The sequence below is a fragment of the Empidonax traillii genome, unplaced genomic scaffold, assembly GCF_003031625.1.
Source record: "Empidonax traillii isolate 1590-97213 ecotype Southwest subspecies unplaced genomic scaffold, ASM303162v1 scaffold129:size1329583, whole genome shotgun sequence".
NCBI classification, from domain to species: Eukaryota; Metazoa; Chordata; class Aves; order Passeriformes; family Tyrannidae; genus Empidonax; species Empidonax traillii.
This window is the reverse complement of record NW_020955322.1, coordinates 880176-896746: the sequence shown is the minus strand read 5'-3', so window position 1 is coordinate 896746 and position 16571 is coordinate 880176. Positions and strand designations below refer to the sequence as shown.

The 16571-nt window shown below is 42.1% G+C and overlaps 1 protein-coding gene across 1 annotated transcript; it reads right to left on the bottom strand.

The window, feature by feature from the left end:
* Positions 1–54: 54 nt before the first annotated feature.
* On the bottom strand, positions 55–15867 carry PLSCR1 (phospholipid scramblase 1). The gene is made up of 9 exons (XM_027883592.1): positions 15840–15867; positions 14873–14941; positions 12697–12857; positions 11660–11702; positions 10392–10612; positions 9462–9623; positions 8345–8506; positions 7088–7448; positions 55–65 (listed from the first exon to the last, which is right to left on the bottom strand). The coding sequence occupies exons 1-8, from the start codon at positions 15844–15846 to the stop codon at positions 7392–7394; spliced, it is 882 nt and encodes a 293-aa protein (XP_027739393.1). The 5' UTR covers positions 15847–15867; the 3' UTR covers positions 55–65; positions 7088–7391.
* Between the last annotated feature and the right edge of the window lie 704 nt (positions 15868–16571).

The window sequence follows — 16571 nt, the reverse complement described above, 5'->3', positions numbered from 1 at the left end:
CACAGAAATGTCCACTAAACAGGGCAATGTCTAACTAAATCTAATATAACAATTAATTCAAGTATCTTATTTAGAAAATTCCATCATATATGAAAATATAAAAACCTTACCTAAAATTGCTAGATTAACAGGAGCATCTTCATCATTCTTTGTGGCTTCTTTTCTTTCTTCTTTTGGGAGAAAAAAATTATAGTTCTTATATTTTAACATGAGAAGAGACACTTAATCAGGTGTTCTGACCAGAATGGCACACTCACTGCATTCCTCTTACATACACTCATATTACAGTCAAAAAAGAACATGCATTAGATTAAAACATTTTGCTCCTCAGCAGAGTAAAACTGTTGATACCATTCTGACAGCCATCAGCTATTGGTGGAATTGCTGTGGGAGTTTGTAAGAAGGCATTTGCAAATGCTTTATCAATACAAATTTACCTCAGCAGCAAAAGGACAGGCAACAGCATCAGTTGCAGACTGGGTGGATAAGCCTTGTTCTTCCTCCTGGCTGAACAGAAAACCTCAAATCAATATGAATTGCAGGAAGATAGCTCAGGAGCTCTCTGGGGCACGAGGTAATGGTCTCAGGGGAGCAATGGAGTTTCAGGAATTGCAATAGTTTTACAATTTTTACCTGTAATGTGGCAGCACCAAAGCACATCTCCAGGGAAGCACATCTCCAGGGAAGCACATCTCCAGGGAAGCACATCTCCAGGGAAGCACATCTCCAGGGAAGCACAGCTCCAGGGAAGCACAGCTCCAGGGAAGCCCTCATCATGCTCTCTTATCCACTCGCTCCAGGCTGCGGCTTGATTATGCTGATATTTTTAGCTCCCCTCCTCTTGCTTTTTCCCCCCTGTCAGCAGCTATATTTGCATTTCTAAATGGTCAAATTCTAATCATAAATGTGCTTAACCAAGAATCACCTAATCTGTACCTGGATAGGAACACTGCTGTGGCTGGCTCTGAGCTGAGATGCAGGGATTACGTGGTGTTAGGTGCCCTCTGCACCTAACTCTGCCTTTGACTCTGCAGAGCTGTAGATCAAAGGATTTTGAAGTCAAACATATTTTATAGATGTTTACACCTCATTACATCTTTCTGAAAAGATAAAAACTTGACTTGTGCATACTTCTGTCTGCAAATGTGGCTTGAGTTTATCTGATAGTGAAAGCTTTTGCTAAATTTCACCACATAATTACTGAAGTGCAAATCCCCAGGAAAAACAATTTGCTCTGAAGATTTCATATTTGCAGCTTAAGAGGCGTTGATTAGTTGCTGTTTTACTCTGGCACCACATTGCAGTAGCTTCCTTAGAGCATACATAACCACTGACATTTTTAAAATTTATTTTCCATTCCTTTTCTTTAATATGCACTTCTGCACAAATATTTCCTTCAGCTAAACTTATTGCTTAAAAGGTTGAACACCATAAATGAAGCACAAACAATGTTCATAAATTTAGTTGATTTATTCAACAGATTTTATCTTTCTCTGTCTTGCACTCTACTATTGAAACATTAACTAAATAGTCTTTTTCTTGTTTGTTTTTTTTTTGCTTCCCATGTTTTCTGCAACACAGAGGTACGTTCTCATTCATTTCAATGGCTGGCTTTAGTTCTTGCTGCATTTTAATACTAGCTTACTACCTCTCACAGCCTTTCCAAAGTTTGTCCAGTGGAAAGGACAGGGCACAGTGAGCCCTTGTCCGTGTTGAACAACTTTGCTTGTATTTCTTTTCTGTCCCAATCTGGCAACAAGCAGAACAGGGACATAAACAGAGTGCAGGCAAGCTCAGCCTCAGTCTGCTGAAAGACCTGTATTTTCCAGGAGCCACAAATCCTCTCCTTAGAAAAATGAGGCATTTGCCAACACAACAATAGCAGCGTGCCTTGGTTCCATTGTGCAGCCACAGCCAGTGGGATTAAAAAGAATTTGATGCCAGTTAGAAAACAGGATTGGCTGCACGAGTAGAAAAAGACAAGGTTTAGGTGCTCATGGGTAGGTCTTTGGCAAACATACACAGTCCTTAAAGCATCAGGATTGATTTTGTTCAAATTCCCAAGGACAAGTGTTGTTCCTTGTAATACTAAATGGCTGGAGAGAGCCTCAGTTGGGAAAGATTCCTAAATAACCGAAGGAGCACCTTAGAGCCTGTAAGGACTGTTGGGGTGAGTTCCTCAATGATGTGTACGACAACTCAGTTGTACAGCAGGGCATAACCAAGCACAGAGCAATGCTTGTGCAAGGTCAGGTACCTTGGGAAGTTGTGCTGTTCAAACTGTGCCAAAAAAACCCTCCAGCACTCAGGAGGAACTGCACACTTACACAAGAGGGACTGTACTTCAGAGCAGGACTGTGCAGCCAGAACCTCAATCACAAAACACTACTGCTCTGACGTGCAGGTCACACATAACACCAGCAAGGCACTGCTGTAAGCCACGAAGGCAAATCCTTTAGTGTCTTCAAGGTCAAAAGGTACAACTGGGTCATTTAAATTAGGCAAGTTACCTTTTGTTTATACTCCTCCCTCTATGAATAGCTCTAATTACAGCCTTCACCACAAACCTCAGCCTCGCTGGTTTGTTCAGGAGTTTCCATACAGCGTTTGCCACCCACCGCTCCCCCCTGGGGCCCTGTGCCCCCTCACTGCACCACCCCAGTGCCAACACCACCCTGCCAGTGCTGACTCCAGCTCCACAGGCAGTGCCAGGGCAGTGCTGCAGGACTGGAACACTTACCTCTGGAATACACTTTGTCCACGCTCCTTGAAGCTGTGATGTAGAGCTGCACAGGAATTCTCCTGTTGCTGAACATCTCTGTGTCACTGCCTCTCCGTAGCAGGTGAACCAAGGAAGAAGAGGCTCCTAGTCAGAAGGCAGCTGGACCATCAGCACCTGCACTGCACTAGCTCACTCTCCCTTCTTCGTTTTTTTGGCATGCATTTGCCCTCAGGGGCTGATGGGGGTTGTGCATCAGGGGCAGGGACACAATCTGCTTCCAGGGTCCTGGTGTATGTGGGACCAGGGCAGGCTCCCCTCTGTGCTGCTCAGCTTCCCACCAGTGTCTGTGTGTCTGTTTGCAAGCAACAAAGGAGAAATCTTGACTTCCTCAGATGCCACCAGCTGCCCGGGTTCAATAACTAGGTCAGTTAAAGGTTAAACCAGCTGAGGCATGAGCAGCAAGTTTAAATTTAACAGAGGGGGAAAAAAAAAAAAAAAAAGAGCCAAAACACAACCCAAGCCTGGGGGGAGCCTGGAGCAGATTCCTAAGCCTGCCTGGCACAGGGCTCCTGTCCCTCACCCTCTGCTCCACTGCCCTGCAGCATGGTCCTATCTCAGTCTAGGGGGCTCAATGCCCCTCAGACATAAAACAGTGACATTAAAGCAGCAATGACATCAGCCTGTTTGCTTTGATGCACCCTGCTGTGACATATTAATAACTTTTTGCTTTCGGTGGTAAATTCTGTCAGAAATCACAGTCCAATTCCAAATTATACCATTTCCCAAGCCTAATGCAAGTTTAAGGACATTACACAGCATTTTGTCTAAGTATTATCCTACATCAATCATGGCTCAGCATACCTTCATGCACATTTTTTAATTTTCCTCGTGGTGCATAACTGCTTTTGAAGCTCAGGATTTTGCCGCTTGGGTGGGAAAGACAGATCGAGCTTTCCACACTCCTGTAGGGAATACATACTTTGGAGATAGCGTAATCTGAAATTCTTCCACTAAGAAAATCAGAATGACATCTAAGCAAACCGCCTGTGGATCTCACTGCCAGCTTTGAAGCAGTGAAAAATTAATTTCTGTGCTAACACTGCCACCCATCGAAAAATAGGAGACACAGTCATTCTATATCCCAGTCATTCTATATCCCTGTTCTCTTCTCCCTCTTTTTTTTGCTGCAGTGCTCTCATGTACACTCGATCATCACTGCTGTCTTTAATAACAGTGTCGTTAATAAAGCGTTATCAGGTAAAAAAATGTAAATAAACTAGAGCTAAGGGATAGGTCAAATGTATCTATAGAACAGAAAATAAATTCTCCCCAGAGCAAAATCAGTAATGTATGGAGGTCTCCCTGTGAGTGGTGACAGGGAGCTACTGGATCCCTAGAGCAATCTGGTCAGTATATAAGCACATATAAGCATATATATCATGAAAGAACATATAAAGCCCTGATCCAACCCAACAGTATTGTCCACTAGCTGGGCTCTTCCATCCACCCTGAGAGGGTTTCTTTCTTCATTATTTTCTCCCTCTGACCTCTTGCTGTTTTCTGTGTCGCTCTTATACCTTTTTTTATCTCCTGTCTCACTGATTTTAAGATCAAGTCCCATAATTGCTTTTTGCTTCTTCATCTGGTGGTGCAGTGGTGGTTTCCCCTCCGTGCAACCTGCACCTGTTTCCTTGCCCTGATCATAAGAGGTTCCCTTACCTGCAAGTTTCTCTGGTTCCACAGCCTCATCCCTGCATCATGCTTGTCCTTTACCCTTTCCAAGTTTCGTAAGTATTCCTGTCACAAATTATAGCTATCCATATCATCCAATGCCCATTAGCAGTCAAACACTTCAGCCATGCTATTTTGTCATAAATTCCCTTGAACAAAGACTTGATTTTCTTTATTATCACTCATATTTCCAATGAGGTACCCTGTACCTACAGTAAATGAACTAAATTCAGTTTAGGAAAAACAGCTGCTTTCTCCTTCCCTGACTCACCTTTTTTTGTGCAGTCTTGCTCCCACTCTCAGCTTCTGGTCAAAGTTATTCTTGTTAGTAAAACCATCATGAAGCACGTGAGGGTTGTAAGGGCTGCCCTTGGGTCAACAAAAGGACCCAGGGAGACCTTATGATGATCATTACAAATACGAATTAAACTGTTTTAAAAAGACCAGCTATTATAAAATATACTTTAAAACAATGCTCCTTCTCTTTTTCAGTGAGCAAGATTATTCTCTCGTCTTCAATCAGCAAAAAGCCAATCTTGATTATGACTAAAGGAGTAAATTACTTTTTTTTGTTTACACTTATAATTTTGGTTTCTGGGAATCAGAATTAACTATGCTTTTTTACTGAGAAACATCATATAAATTAAATTGTCTTTCTGTGCTATATATAGACCCTGGGGTTTCATTAAGTGACTGCATCTCCTGTTCAGCTGGAAAGCAAAAACTTACAGGGGTGATACAGATGGAAAGTTCATTAACTGAACTACAGAAATCCATCTGCAAATCTCACTCTGTAAAGGTTTTATGTAACAGCTCCATCTCACTGAGATGCTATTGAATAACAGGCAGCATGCTGAAAGTCTTCTAATGCTTTCCAAAGCCTGGATTTATGGATGGGGGTAAATCACTCTATTGCTCATAGCCTGATGGATGAAGAGGGGAGCGTTCTAGTCTGGTGATTTATTAAATACGGATGCTGTTATGGGTTCTTTCAAAATGAAGAAAAGATGGCTCAAAGAATTATTTATTCTGCATTTAGCACAATCAGTTTCAGAAATGAGAAAGTCTCCAGAAGTTCTTGTAAAATTTAAGGATTAAGTATTTTTCAATTAAATAGCAATAGAAAAAAAAATAAGAGTATTAAGGGGATAAGATACTGTTTGGTTATCTAAAGAGTTACCCATTGATAGTTTTAGTTAGGACTTCCCATGCACTATTTTCACCTTCATAAGAGACTGTGAACTGCCCCACAAGACGAAAGTTTATGAGGTGTGTGACCAGGATCACTTATCCACTTACTCAACCAATGGAAAGTTCCTCTGGTTCAGTGCTCTCTCTGTCCTTTTATGATTTGAGGCTGCAGAACTTCTTTCCTGTTCTTACCACAATTCTGGCAAATCTAGGATGCTTAGCTTCCACTTCTTAGTTCTTAGCTGGAGTAAGAACATACTAGCTATATGTGCTAAGAAATACACTTGCTATCTCATGTGTCTGCTTTTGAAGTGAATTCTTCTGTTTATTATTCCTGCACCCTCACACCAACAGGCAGACTTAAAATCCATGAAAACAATGGAATGAATGAGGAGGAAAGGTAAGTGGAGAAACTGAGGAGTAACTAACTAGTTTTTCCTTGCCTCAGGACACACTCATGCACAAAGCAATTACTAAAGGATTATTAAACAGAAGCAAACACAGATATTTATATTTCCTGTCTCCTCTAAACTTCCGTCACTGAAAATATAAACTTCAAGTTTCAAAGCAACCAAAATGAGGAAACGCTCAGGAGTCATACTTGACAACATATTTATCACCAGATGTGGTGGGCTGACCTTGGCTGGGTGCCAGCTGCCCACCAAGCCACTCTATCACTCCCCCTTCCCAGCTGCACAGGGGAGAGAAAAGAAGATGGAAGAGCATTCATAGGTTGAGAGAAGCCAGTTTACAAAAGCAAAAGGGAAAGTTTGTGAGTGCACAAAGAGTAAAAAAAAAAAAAAAAAACAAACAACAACTTATTCTTCTACTTCTCTTCTTCTTTCTTCTACAGCAAGTGATGTCTGGCCTCCTCCTGGCAAGCAGGGCTCCAGCACATGCAGCAGTTGCTCCAGAAGGCAAACATCAATGCCCCTGCTTCCTCCTCCTCCTCCTTCTCTTAGCTTTTGTATCTGAGCTGACATGATATGATATGAAATACCCCTTTGGTCAGCTTGGGTCAGCTCCCAGCCTGCTGATGGGGGGTGGAATGTTGAGAGACAGCCCTGATGCAGCCAAAACACTGGTGTGTTATCAACACCTCTCCAGCTACCAACGCAAAGCACAGCGCTGGGAGGGCAGCTGTGGCAAAATGAAGCCAGACCCAATACACCAAATTAATACAATTTTACTCTGATTTCAGATAGTTCTTTTCACATCCATTACATTGTTTTGAACGTATATATTTGGATAAGAATATATCTACAGAAATATATCTATACACAATATATCTACAGAATGTGAACACCAAAGCAAAACTACCAAAGGATACACAGGAAAAGATCAGCATCTCTTTTTTAGGCTCACTATTAACATTAATATTGAATACAAAAGTAGTCCTCTTTTTTAGGAATCAAAGCATTACTATAAGTAGTTAGAAATAACTACTATAAGTAGTTACTTTACAATTTCAAATCTCTTGGGAATAAAAAGGTTGCCATGTATTTTTATAAACCACAGTATTCATCTATGCAGATAAAGGGTTCCTATTTCAATACTACAAAGTATTTCACCAGAGAACCCCCCACAAAAAAAAAAAAAAAACACACCAAGAAAAAAAGGATAATAAAGCTTTTCCGTTATAGAAGTGTAACTGTAATATGTACACTTCTCACATTCTTACTGGAGCCCTGCAGTTCACTGGGAGATCCATGTTCTTCTTTCTTCTATAAAAAACTTCTAGATTTCATCACCAAACTCCCGACTGCTGTTGCCTATCAGCACCGTGCTCAAAAAACATGAAGTCCTTAGGGGGTAAAAGAAAAAAAGCAAACAAAGGAATACTTAATGTGGTTCTTCTTTAAGAGGTCTCCTGGCTGCTTTGCAAGGTTCTGTTTGGTTCTTGCTGCTGCAAGGTTCTTTGCAAGGTGGGGGAGGCTGTTGCCATGCCCCAACACTTGGCTCTCTCGGAATGGGACACCCCAGAGAGAGATGGTGAAAGACCAACATGGAAACTTTTCATTTATCTCTAGCCAAAGCTACGATTCCTTTGCTCAGGATTCCTGCCCTGGCTTTGTTCCACCTGACTCAGTGCCTTCCATTTTACCCCCAACTGGATTCCACTGTAATAATGATTAAGTTTACACGTGGGGGATCCATTTTCTGTGCTTGGAGTCCTGCATTGCTCAGACTCACTAAGGCTGTGCTTGATGCACAAGAACACACCCAGTTAAACAAAGCCTGGGCTGTTGGAGGCTGGGGACACCTTCCCAAACTCCAGGTGCTTCACATGCCCCTTTCCTGCCCCCCTGCAGCCCTGCCAGCACAGCAGCAGTTCTGCAATTGTGCTGATGCAGAAATGCATCCACAGGTAAGTGGAAACATAAGAGTGCTGCACACTGTTTCCAAAGAGCAAAGTGCCCTGCAATGCTGTCATAGCAGAGTCTGAGTGCAGCTGAGAAGTGCTCTAACAGGTTCAATGTGCTTAGCCTCCACATAGCCCCTCCACTGGGGAATTACTCCTCTGAGAGCATTCAGTGCTGCTCAGCTCAGTGCTTCACACACTTCCAAGGAGGGTCAGGATGAACTGGCTGCAGCACTCAGCTGTCCACCAGCTCAGAATCAAACCCTTTACCAGCACAGTTTGAACATGAAGATGAAAAAGATAGCTCCTATTCAAATATTAGGGAACAAGAGACTTACGATAAGGAAGCAAGCTCCGATCATGACAGCTTTCATTCTCACATCCAGGTCCATTGGGAATGCGATTCCAAAGTTATCTGCATCTGTAAAGGCTTCTTTCACAAACCCAGTCCAGTGCTTAGAGATCCTCCCCACAGTACAGGTCTCATCCACAGACTTCACCTGGTTTAATATAAAATTAAAACAACATCATGAAACCTGTCATTCATAGTATTCCCAAATCCAACTCAGGGCAGGTCCATTTGAAAGCTTCAGACTATGTTATGTGAATTAATGTAATTACTGAATAAAAGTGTTTGTACCAAAAGGCAATCAGACTATCAGAAAGTCATTCTTTAGTAGCACAGCAACCACACACACACACTTTCTCCTGGAAGTCTTGTCTTTTAGCCAGGAGAGTGAATTATTTCCTCCTGCCATGTATCAGGAACAAATGAAAATTAAACAGACTACATTATTCTGTTCCAAAGCAGAGATTAGCCCTTTGTCAACATTATGTTTCCTAAAGTTAGGTCCAGTCTTCTGGGTCATGTGAAAGACTAGTCCCCAAAATAAAATCATACTAAATTTGCTTCAATAACTCTTTGCAACATTATTTTAAATATTAAATGGTAAACTAATATATCTACTACTTAATGTGCATTAGTCACTATTAATTTAAAGTGAAAGTTGCAACTCCTCAGTCATTCAACTCTGTATTTTAGGTCTAAATTATCTTAATTTATTAGTTCATTGAATGATTATTAACTTATTTAATAAGCGATTGTAGAAAGTCATTTCACTAAATACCTAATACAGCTGAGAATAACATAATAGATTCAAAAAGACTTTGTTCCTCAATTTTTTAATTAACTAATCTGTGTGCAGCCACAGGGAATTATTCTCACTGATCACAAATGAGTGACTTTAAGATGTAATTTCTAGCATTTCGTCTGTTTTATCTAGAGTAATTTAGATATCTAGAGAAGTGAGTTGATTATACCAGCATTAAAAGATTATGTACTAATTACTTAATATATTACCTGTCAACAGAACTGTAGTTTAAGTTGAGCCACAAACTACTATCAAGCTACTCTCTGAAAACACATCCGTGCAACCGATTTTTAGCATTGCATACCTCAAAATTAACATCATCACAACAGCTGCAGACGACACAGGGGCCGGTAATTTTCAGAATATCCATTCTTTTCTCATCTTGAATGGTGAACTTTGGCAGGCAGGCATGCCAGTTCTGGACAACATAACCAACTGTTGTTCCTGGAGGCGCCTGCACTTCCATCTTGGCAGGAGAGAGAAAAGCTCCAAGTGAGTGTTCATGCTTTGATATGCTCCTGAGACAAAACCCCCAACAGCACACAAAGAAACAAAAACTTATTTTTCCACTGCAACCTGGCCTTTCAATGCATCAGCTGCATGGAATTGTCTGCGAGTGCCTTCAAAAGACTGCACTCAGACTGCAGACCTCAAATGCAAAAGCTGCCTTCAAGAAAAGAGTAAGAGACTCCTCAGACTAGGGAGTACATGAGCTATGCATCTACAGCATGAAGATCAAAGTCCAGTGAAGGAAAGGCAGTAAATGAAGTCATTATAGGGTGCAGCTACTACAAACCCCTGAGTAAGAGTTCTAAGTAGGTTCAGATCTGAAGTTGCAGAAGTTGAATCATCCCAGAATGATGTTATTATTAAAGAACATCATGATCTTGTGAACTGAATTCCACTATAGCTTTCACAGTTGTAAAATGAAAACTCTGGCTATTATTTTATGAAAGCCATTGCCTTACTCTTCCATTCCAAGTCCAGATTTCAGCACTAGCCACAAGTTCCCTGACATGCTGATCAGTCACATTTTCCATCACCGTAATCGGAAATGTCCAGCATGAGTCCAAGCGTTACAGCACCCTCCCTTCTTCCCAGACCAACAATCCCATGTGTAAATCCCACGATCTCTCCACAACATGCAGGCAAAACCCGTTTGTTTCACATCACCTGCTGATTCACCTTAAAACTGCACAGCAGGTCCACCTGAGGGTGAGGGGCAGCAACTCACCTCCTGCAGACAGCAGGGGAAGCAGCAGGAGGAGCAGCGCAGGGGCCTCTGCAGGGTTATCACCTCGCGGCCCAGGTTGTCGATGATGTGGAGGGTGAAGGGCCGCGAGGGGCCACAGCACATCCTGGTGAGGCAGTCGGTGTCCTCTGCTGCAAAGTACACCCTCTGCCCCAGCGCATTCTTCAGCTCGTATTTGTTGTTTGTTTCAAAGCCAGTCAAAACTGAAAAACAGGGAAGGAACTGCAACATTTCTGGGGTGTGCCTGCTCCAAGATCTCTCCCTGCTCCCTCCACAGCTCCCCTTTGGGAAGGTGAGCCTCGCTCCAAGTCCTTCAGAGGCAGCTGCTGGCGGAGGGCAATGGCAGGAAAGGACCTTGAGGCAGAGAAGGCTGATGAAGGAGTTCAGAGAGAAGTTACCATGAACAAGGACATGCAGGAAGAGCACAGAGATTTCCATCAGTCCCCATTCCCACCCCACCACACCTGGACACCTGCTGGCAGAGCAAGCCCCACAGCTATCAGTAACAACATGGGTGATTCTCAGGGAAGAGCTGAACAGATGAGAAGCAAAAGCACTTGTGAATCTGGGGGTGAAGCCAGAGAAGGGCACAAATACATCCAGAGTGAGAAGGCCACTAAAAAGCCTCGCAGTCAAGATTCACAGCAGCACACACTGGAAGCAACAAGAGCCAGGACAGAACTTTTAATTAATTTCTACAACAAATGAAAACTCTCTTTTAAGTTTTATAGAAAGAAAATACAGTAACATTACGTGTCAGCTGAGATGTATGGTCCATTTTATTTCTTCTGTTTGAAAGACACTGATAACGTGACTTTGATGTTCTTAAAGTGAATGGAATGAGGGGAACAGAAGAAAAGCCACTCAGTTTGCTAAAACAGCAGGACTGCCTGTAAACAGGATCAAAGCCACAGGCCAGTCTGTGGAACTAGGTGGGATATGACAGAAAAAGTCTTAAAGCAGGGAAGAGGGGAGAGTAGAAATTGTAGAGAGTAGAAATTGTGAATTAATAACATCAGAAATGTGTGACTTCATCTATAACTAGCTACCAGGATTATTCAGTTTCACTGCTGTGTAGAACCTGCTTAAAATCCTCCTCCCTGTAAATTACTCCTTCCTCTTCTCCATAACTTCTGCAGGAATTGAGACAGGTTACTAGAGACAGGAAAGAGAAAGGTGATGATCCACCTTAAACACACAGCATTAAAGGAAGTTCTTGGGATTATTAGATTTAAATACTTTGTACTTACTCTCAAGAAGTTCGATTTGCTGATGAATTAATATCTGGTCAATCTGTCCATGGTTCAAAAATTAAACAGAATAAATAGTTAACAAGTTGTAGCTAAGAGAAATGTAGTTTTAAGAGCCATTGCTTTTTCATTTCAGAATGAAAATCTGTGGATCAATACACTGCATAGAAGCAGATTATCTATCAATAAAGCTATGGGAGTAGCTCACACCCCATCCTTGTCCTGCCCTCTGCCAGTTCAGCAGAAGAGCTGGAGCTGATGGCAGGAGCTGTACCCAAACTGCTTTGGTCACCAGCATGCAGGACTAACATGCCTGTGCTCCTTTCAGGACTCAGAGACTGGCAGAGATCCAACATCACAGGTCCCAGAGCCTCCAAGCACACCAAAGAAGGAAGTTCTTTGAGGCATTTTAGAGCAGAAGCTCAGCTATTGCTCAGCTCTGAGGGAAATTTAGGGAAAATCAGCCTCTCCTCACCATTGCTAAAAAGTAAAAAAAAAAAAAAAAAAGCAATTTGCAGAACTGGCAACAATACTTCAGTGTTAATCTTGCCAGTGATGAGATGAACTGTATTTTACAGCACAAGGACATATCCTGTAACCTGGAAACAATTTTGCTATTGCATTCTCTATGTTGTGAAACCTGACTAGCACCTCTACTAACAGCATTACGAGGTGGTGTGAAGAAAGCATCATGTAGAAAATTAAGCACCTCTGACATTCTCCAGTTGCCCACATTACAGATATTTACTGAAGGCACCTTGCCAAACCATGTCCCACCTCACAAACAGCAGCCTCAGCAATGGGAAGGATGTAGGATAGTCCTGTGCCCCTCTCCCTTTAGCATCTTCCTTGGACAGGTGCTAGAGGGGTCACGGGCACCTCCTCACTCAGACACACACCTGAGGCTTCACCCAGCAGCCCAAACGCAGCAACCCCACAGCTGCCACACAGCCAGGTGCTTTATTCAGCTTTTCCATGGATGCAGGCTGCTGCCCAGGGGAATTCCCCACCTCTGGAAGGAGGAAAGGTGCAGGTACCTGTGTGAGGTATTCCAGTCCAGGAGGGCAGTTGGGAATAGAAGGAGGGATAGGCATCCAAATCGTCCCCCCATGCATGACGGGCTGATTCTGCACAGGTGGAACAGCAGGTCCGCCTGGGAATCCCGTGTACTGGGCTTGGAAGCCATAGTTCCCTGCACCCGAGACATTGGGCAAGGTAGGAGAGAGAGAGTTATGAAAATTAGATACTGGAAAAGAATTGCCTCACTGATCTTCAAAAGATTAATTAGGTCACTGTTTTGAATTATGGAGATCCTTATACCTTCTATATTTCAGTTATGAATATTGACAACCTTCATGAAGGAAGTTACACTGGACTGGGAGGTTCTAATGCCTCAGAAGAAAAACCCCAAAAATAAATAAACGCAGTATTCTTGAATATAGCAGAAATTTCATTCACATAAAGATACAAAATTCAAAAATTAGGAAAAAAAAAAAAAAAGGCATGTTATTTCTAAGTAGAGAAAACAGAAAGCTTTAAATTCCAAGAAAAGCACTGGTATTTACAAGTTGTCAGTTGAGTAAATGAGTAATTTTAAGACAAAATTTTCCTGAAATTATACCTTCTACTTATGTGATAGTAAATGCCCTTTTACCAAAGATCACCTTTTTTCAAACCAGATGACTGTGACCTAAAAACTGCACTTTCCCACTTGTTAAATGGTTTCTCTGTCAAAACTCAAAAAATGCACAACTCCTTCCCAGAGGGAAGTGCATAGCAAAGGAGGAAAGAGTTCCACGTTTTGTGAATGGATGTCAAGAAAGTCTCCAGTTGGTGCTGGGCAGAAAACAGGAGCTGCCAGGGAGCACTGCAGGGTGTGAGTGCTCAGCAGCTCATCAGCCCAGCAGATGGCAGGGGCAGCACTGCCCATCCCTTATCCCCTGTCACAGCCCTGCCCTCCTCCCACCACCACCCCTGAAGCTGCACAAGTTGATAGTGAAAGTTACAGAACAACAATTGTGGTTTTTTCCCCTCATTTAACACCTTCCTGGTGGGCAGACAGGCTTTCAATCTTACACGGAGGATTTTCTATTTTACTCAGAAGTGAGCATAAAATGCACACAGAGTATTTTCGTGGAGCTGTACAAATAGTTTGAGACACTGACTTGTAGACTTATCTTTAGTCCACATCAGCCCAGCACCAAATTTCACATTATGTTACAATACATGGACTGTTACATGTGAAAGATCAGGCTGTGGCCACAACCAGGCCAGTAAACCGCTTAAAATTCCTAGGTGGCCAGCTCACCCCAGAGAAGAAGCCACCCTTTGGAAATACAAAATCACTTTTATGTCTGAGGCTTTACACATCAACTATCTACTGCTGTTGTGTGCAGTGTGTGCACATACAATCATTTGAAATAAAAATGCTCCCGTGGCCTTCACGGCAGGGGCAGTGAATACTCTTTCCTTGCTGAAGCCAACTGTGCTTACAGACCTCAGGCTGCCTTGTTGCAAAATGCACAAGCTTCAACTTATGAACAGCACAGCACCTTAGGCCAAACATTCTGCATTTTACCTGCAACTTGTGCTTTGAGCCTGATTGTCAGATATTGCACATTGTGAGCTGGGGCTTCAGAAAGCAGCCATTGGAAGAAATAAGAGAAAAGCTGCATTTAGGAGTGCTGCACTCTGAATGTGGAACAGGAAATAAGGAAGGAGAAAAGCAGGTGAGGGAAAGTGTAAAGTGTAACCACGTGCCAAGTACAGCAACAGAGCAAGAAAGGGGAACAGAATACACGGACCAGCAGAACTGCAGGAGGAAAACAACCTTCTTCAGTTCTGGACTTTTAGAGAAAAATAAAATACTGAAAGAACAATCAAAAAATCTGATCACCAGTAAGAAGCTGCCACACATTAATTGCTTTGCATCAGTTAACCTCCCTAGCAGTGAAGTTTGCATCAAAAACGCGTCCCTAGCAAACTCCAGTGACCACAGGAGAATATCTGACTTTTTAAACTCCTACCACTGTTGGCACTGCTCAGCACACATTCAAAAAAGAGAGAAATTACTTTCCAGCAAAGTAGAAATTAAAAGAAACTTCACAGAATGAATATCAATGAAGTAAACTGGAGATGATCACACTTGTACAACCCCCTATTCCCCATGGTTATTTCCCAATAGCACTGCAGGTCTGTCACCAAGCAACCCACCTTGGTAAGTCCCAGGGACAGGCTGAGGGGGGCCATAGGGGACTCCAGGTGCCGTGGCAGGTTGAGGTCCTGGAAGAATGGAACGTACTCTCTGAGCATTGATCTCTTCCTCCTACCCTAGGGTGAAAGACCCCCAACACTGCCTCCTTTTCCAGAGTACACACATGAATTAGGCAGCTGTTTTCTGGACAGCCAAAACTGTACATCAAGCTCATATTTATGAACAGTGTATAAATATATAAAATATAAATATAATATAAATATAATATAAATATAATAAAAATAAATATATTTTATATATATTTTTATATAACATATAAAAATAAATACAAATAAACATCAGTATAACTTAAAGGAGTTCTGGTCCTTAAAGCTCAGCAAAAAGGGCAGGTATTGCCCATGATGAATGGGCATGAATATGTCATGGAATCATTTGGCTCAAAATGAACCTCTTATGATCACCTCGTCCAAGCCCTGCTCAGGCAGGATCAGTTCACTCTGTCTGGACCAGAGGTGCCTTTGTGCACTGATATTTGGAAGGAAGTTTTAAATCCAAGCATTGGCAGGAAACTCTCAAGCTGCCCTCCAGTACAGAACACGGAAACGAGCCACTCCCCTCTATGCAAAACATCTTCCCCCAACTTCTTCGAGTTCAGACTGTACTACTGCCTCACCAGCAGACTGGGAGGACTGTGAATTAAAAAACATTTACCAACTTCAGTTTTTAAGCAGAAATAAATTGAACTTTAAGACTACTCACTTGTTATTTTTATTTCACTTCAGAAATCAAGAACTGAAAATGTAAGCTCTATGTTTTGTAAAATATTCCCATTTAACCCTTTCATACATATTTCATATAATTAGAAGATAAACTAATAGCTAAGCTAATATTGCTTGAACACCTTGGAAGGACCCATGCTATCTTTGATGTTAACAAAAGATGACGTTTTGTTTGTATTTTACTCACCTTGCATCGCCGTGGATTTGCTTACAGTGGTTCTGCAAAAGAACATTTTTATTCCGTGATGTTTTTAATATGTAATTTCACAAAAGAGTTATTCAGAGTTCTCTATTTATTATTGATAAAAGATATTTGACTGTCTAAACCGTATGGGAAAGCTAAAAGGTAAAATAATCTTGAATGTCTCAGCTTCCTTCTAAGCTGTGTCTCCACCACCACGTAAATCTGAATTATCTATGCCTGCAATAATGCTTTGAGTATCCTGAAATCATCCCTAACTCAGAAAAAAAGCATTGGGATGTGCAGGACTCCACTGTGCAGCCATTCAGGAACATCATGCAATCACAGGAACAAATCAGTGCAGTAATTTCAGAGCAGCTGGCTCAGTGTACCGATGCTGGCTACAAAACCTGCTGGCTAAATACTGGAGCAGCCATATCACCATGCCACCCCCCACCCAGTTTTTTAAGCTATTCCACCTCTGAAGTGGTTCTACTGCACAACAGCTCTCCAGTTTCCACCCTCGCAGGATAAAAAAGGCAGGCTGGCACAGGGGAGGGAGAGCTGAGCACAACACCCTGAGTGAAAGGGCCAGCTGCTTGTCTTTTTCCTTCTACTCTTCCACATTGCCAAAGGAATTAAAACAAAAACAAACCAAACAAAAAAAAACCCCAAACGACAAACAAACAAACAAACACACAACCCCCCCCCCCCCCCCCAAAAAAAAAACCCAGAAAC

Coding starts and splice junctions, on each gene's coding strand:
- PLSCR1 (XM_027883592.1), bottom strand. Junction 11,703..12,696: donor GACTGGAATACCTCACACAG/GTACCTGCACCT, acceptor AACCATGGACAG/ATTGACCAGATATTAATTCA. Junction 7,449..8,344: donor TCGGAGCTTGCTTCCTTATC/GTAAGTCTCTTG, acceptor TTACCCCCTAAG/GACTTCATGTTTTTTGAGCA.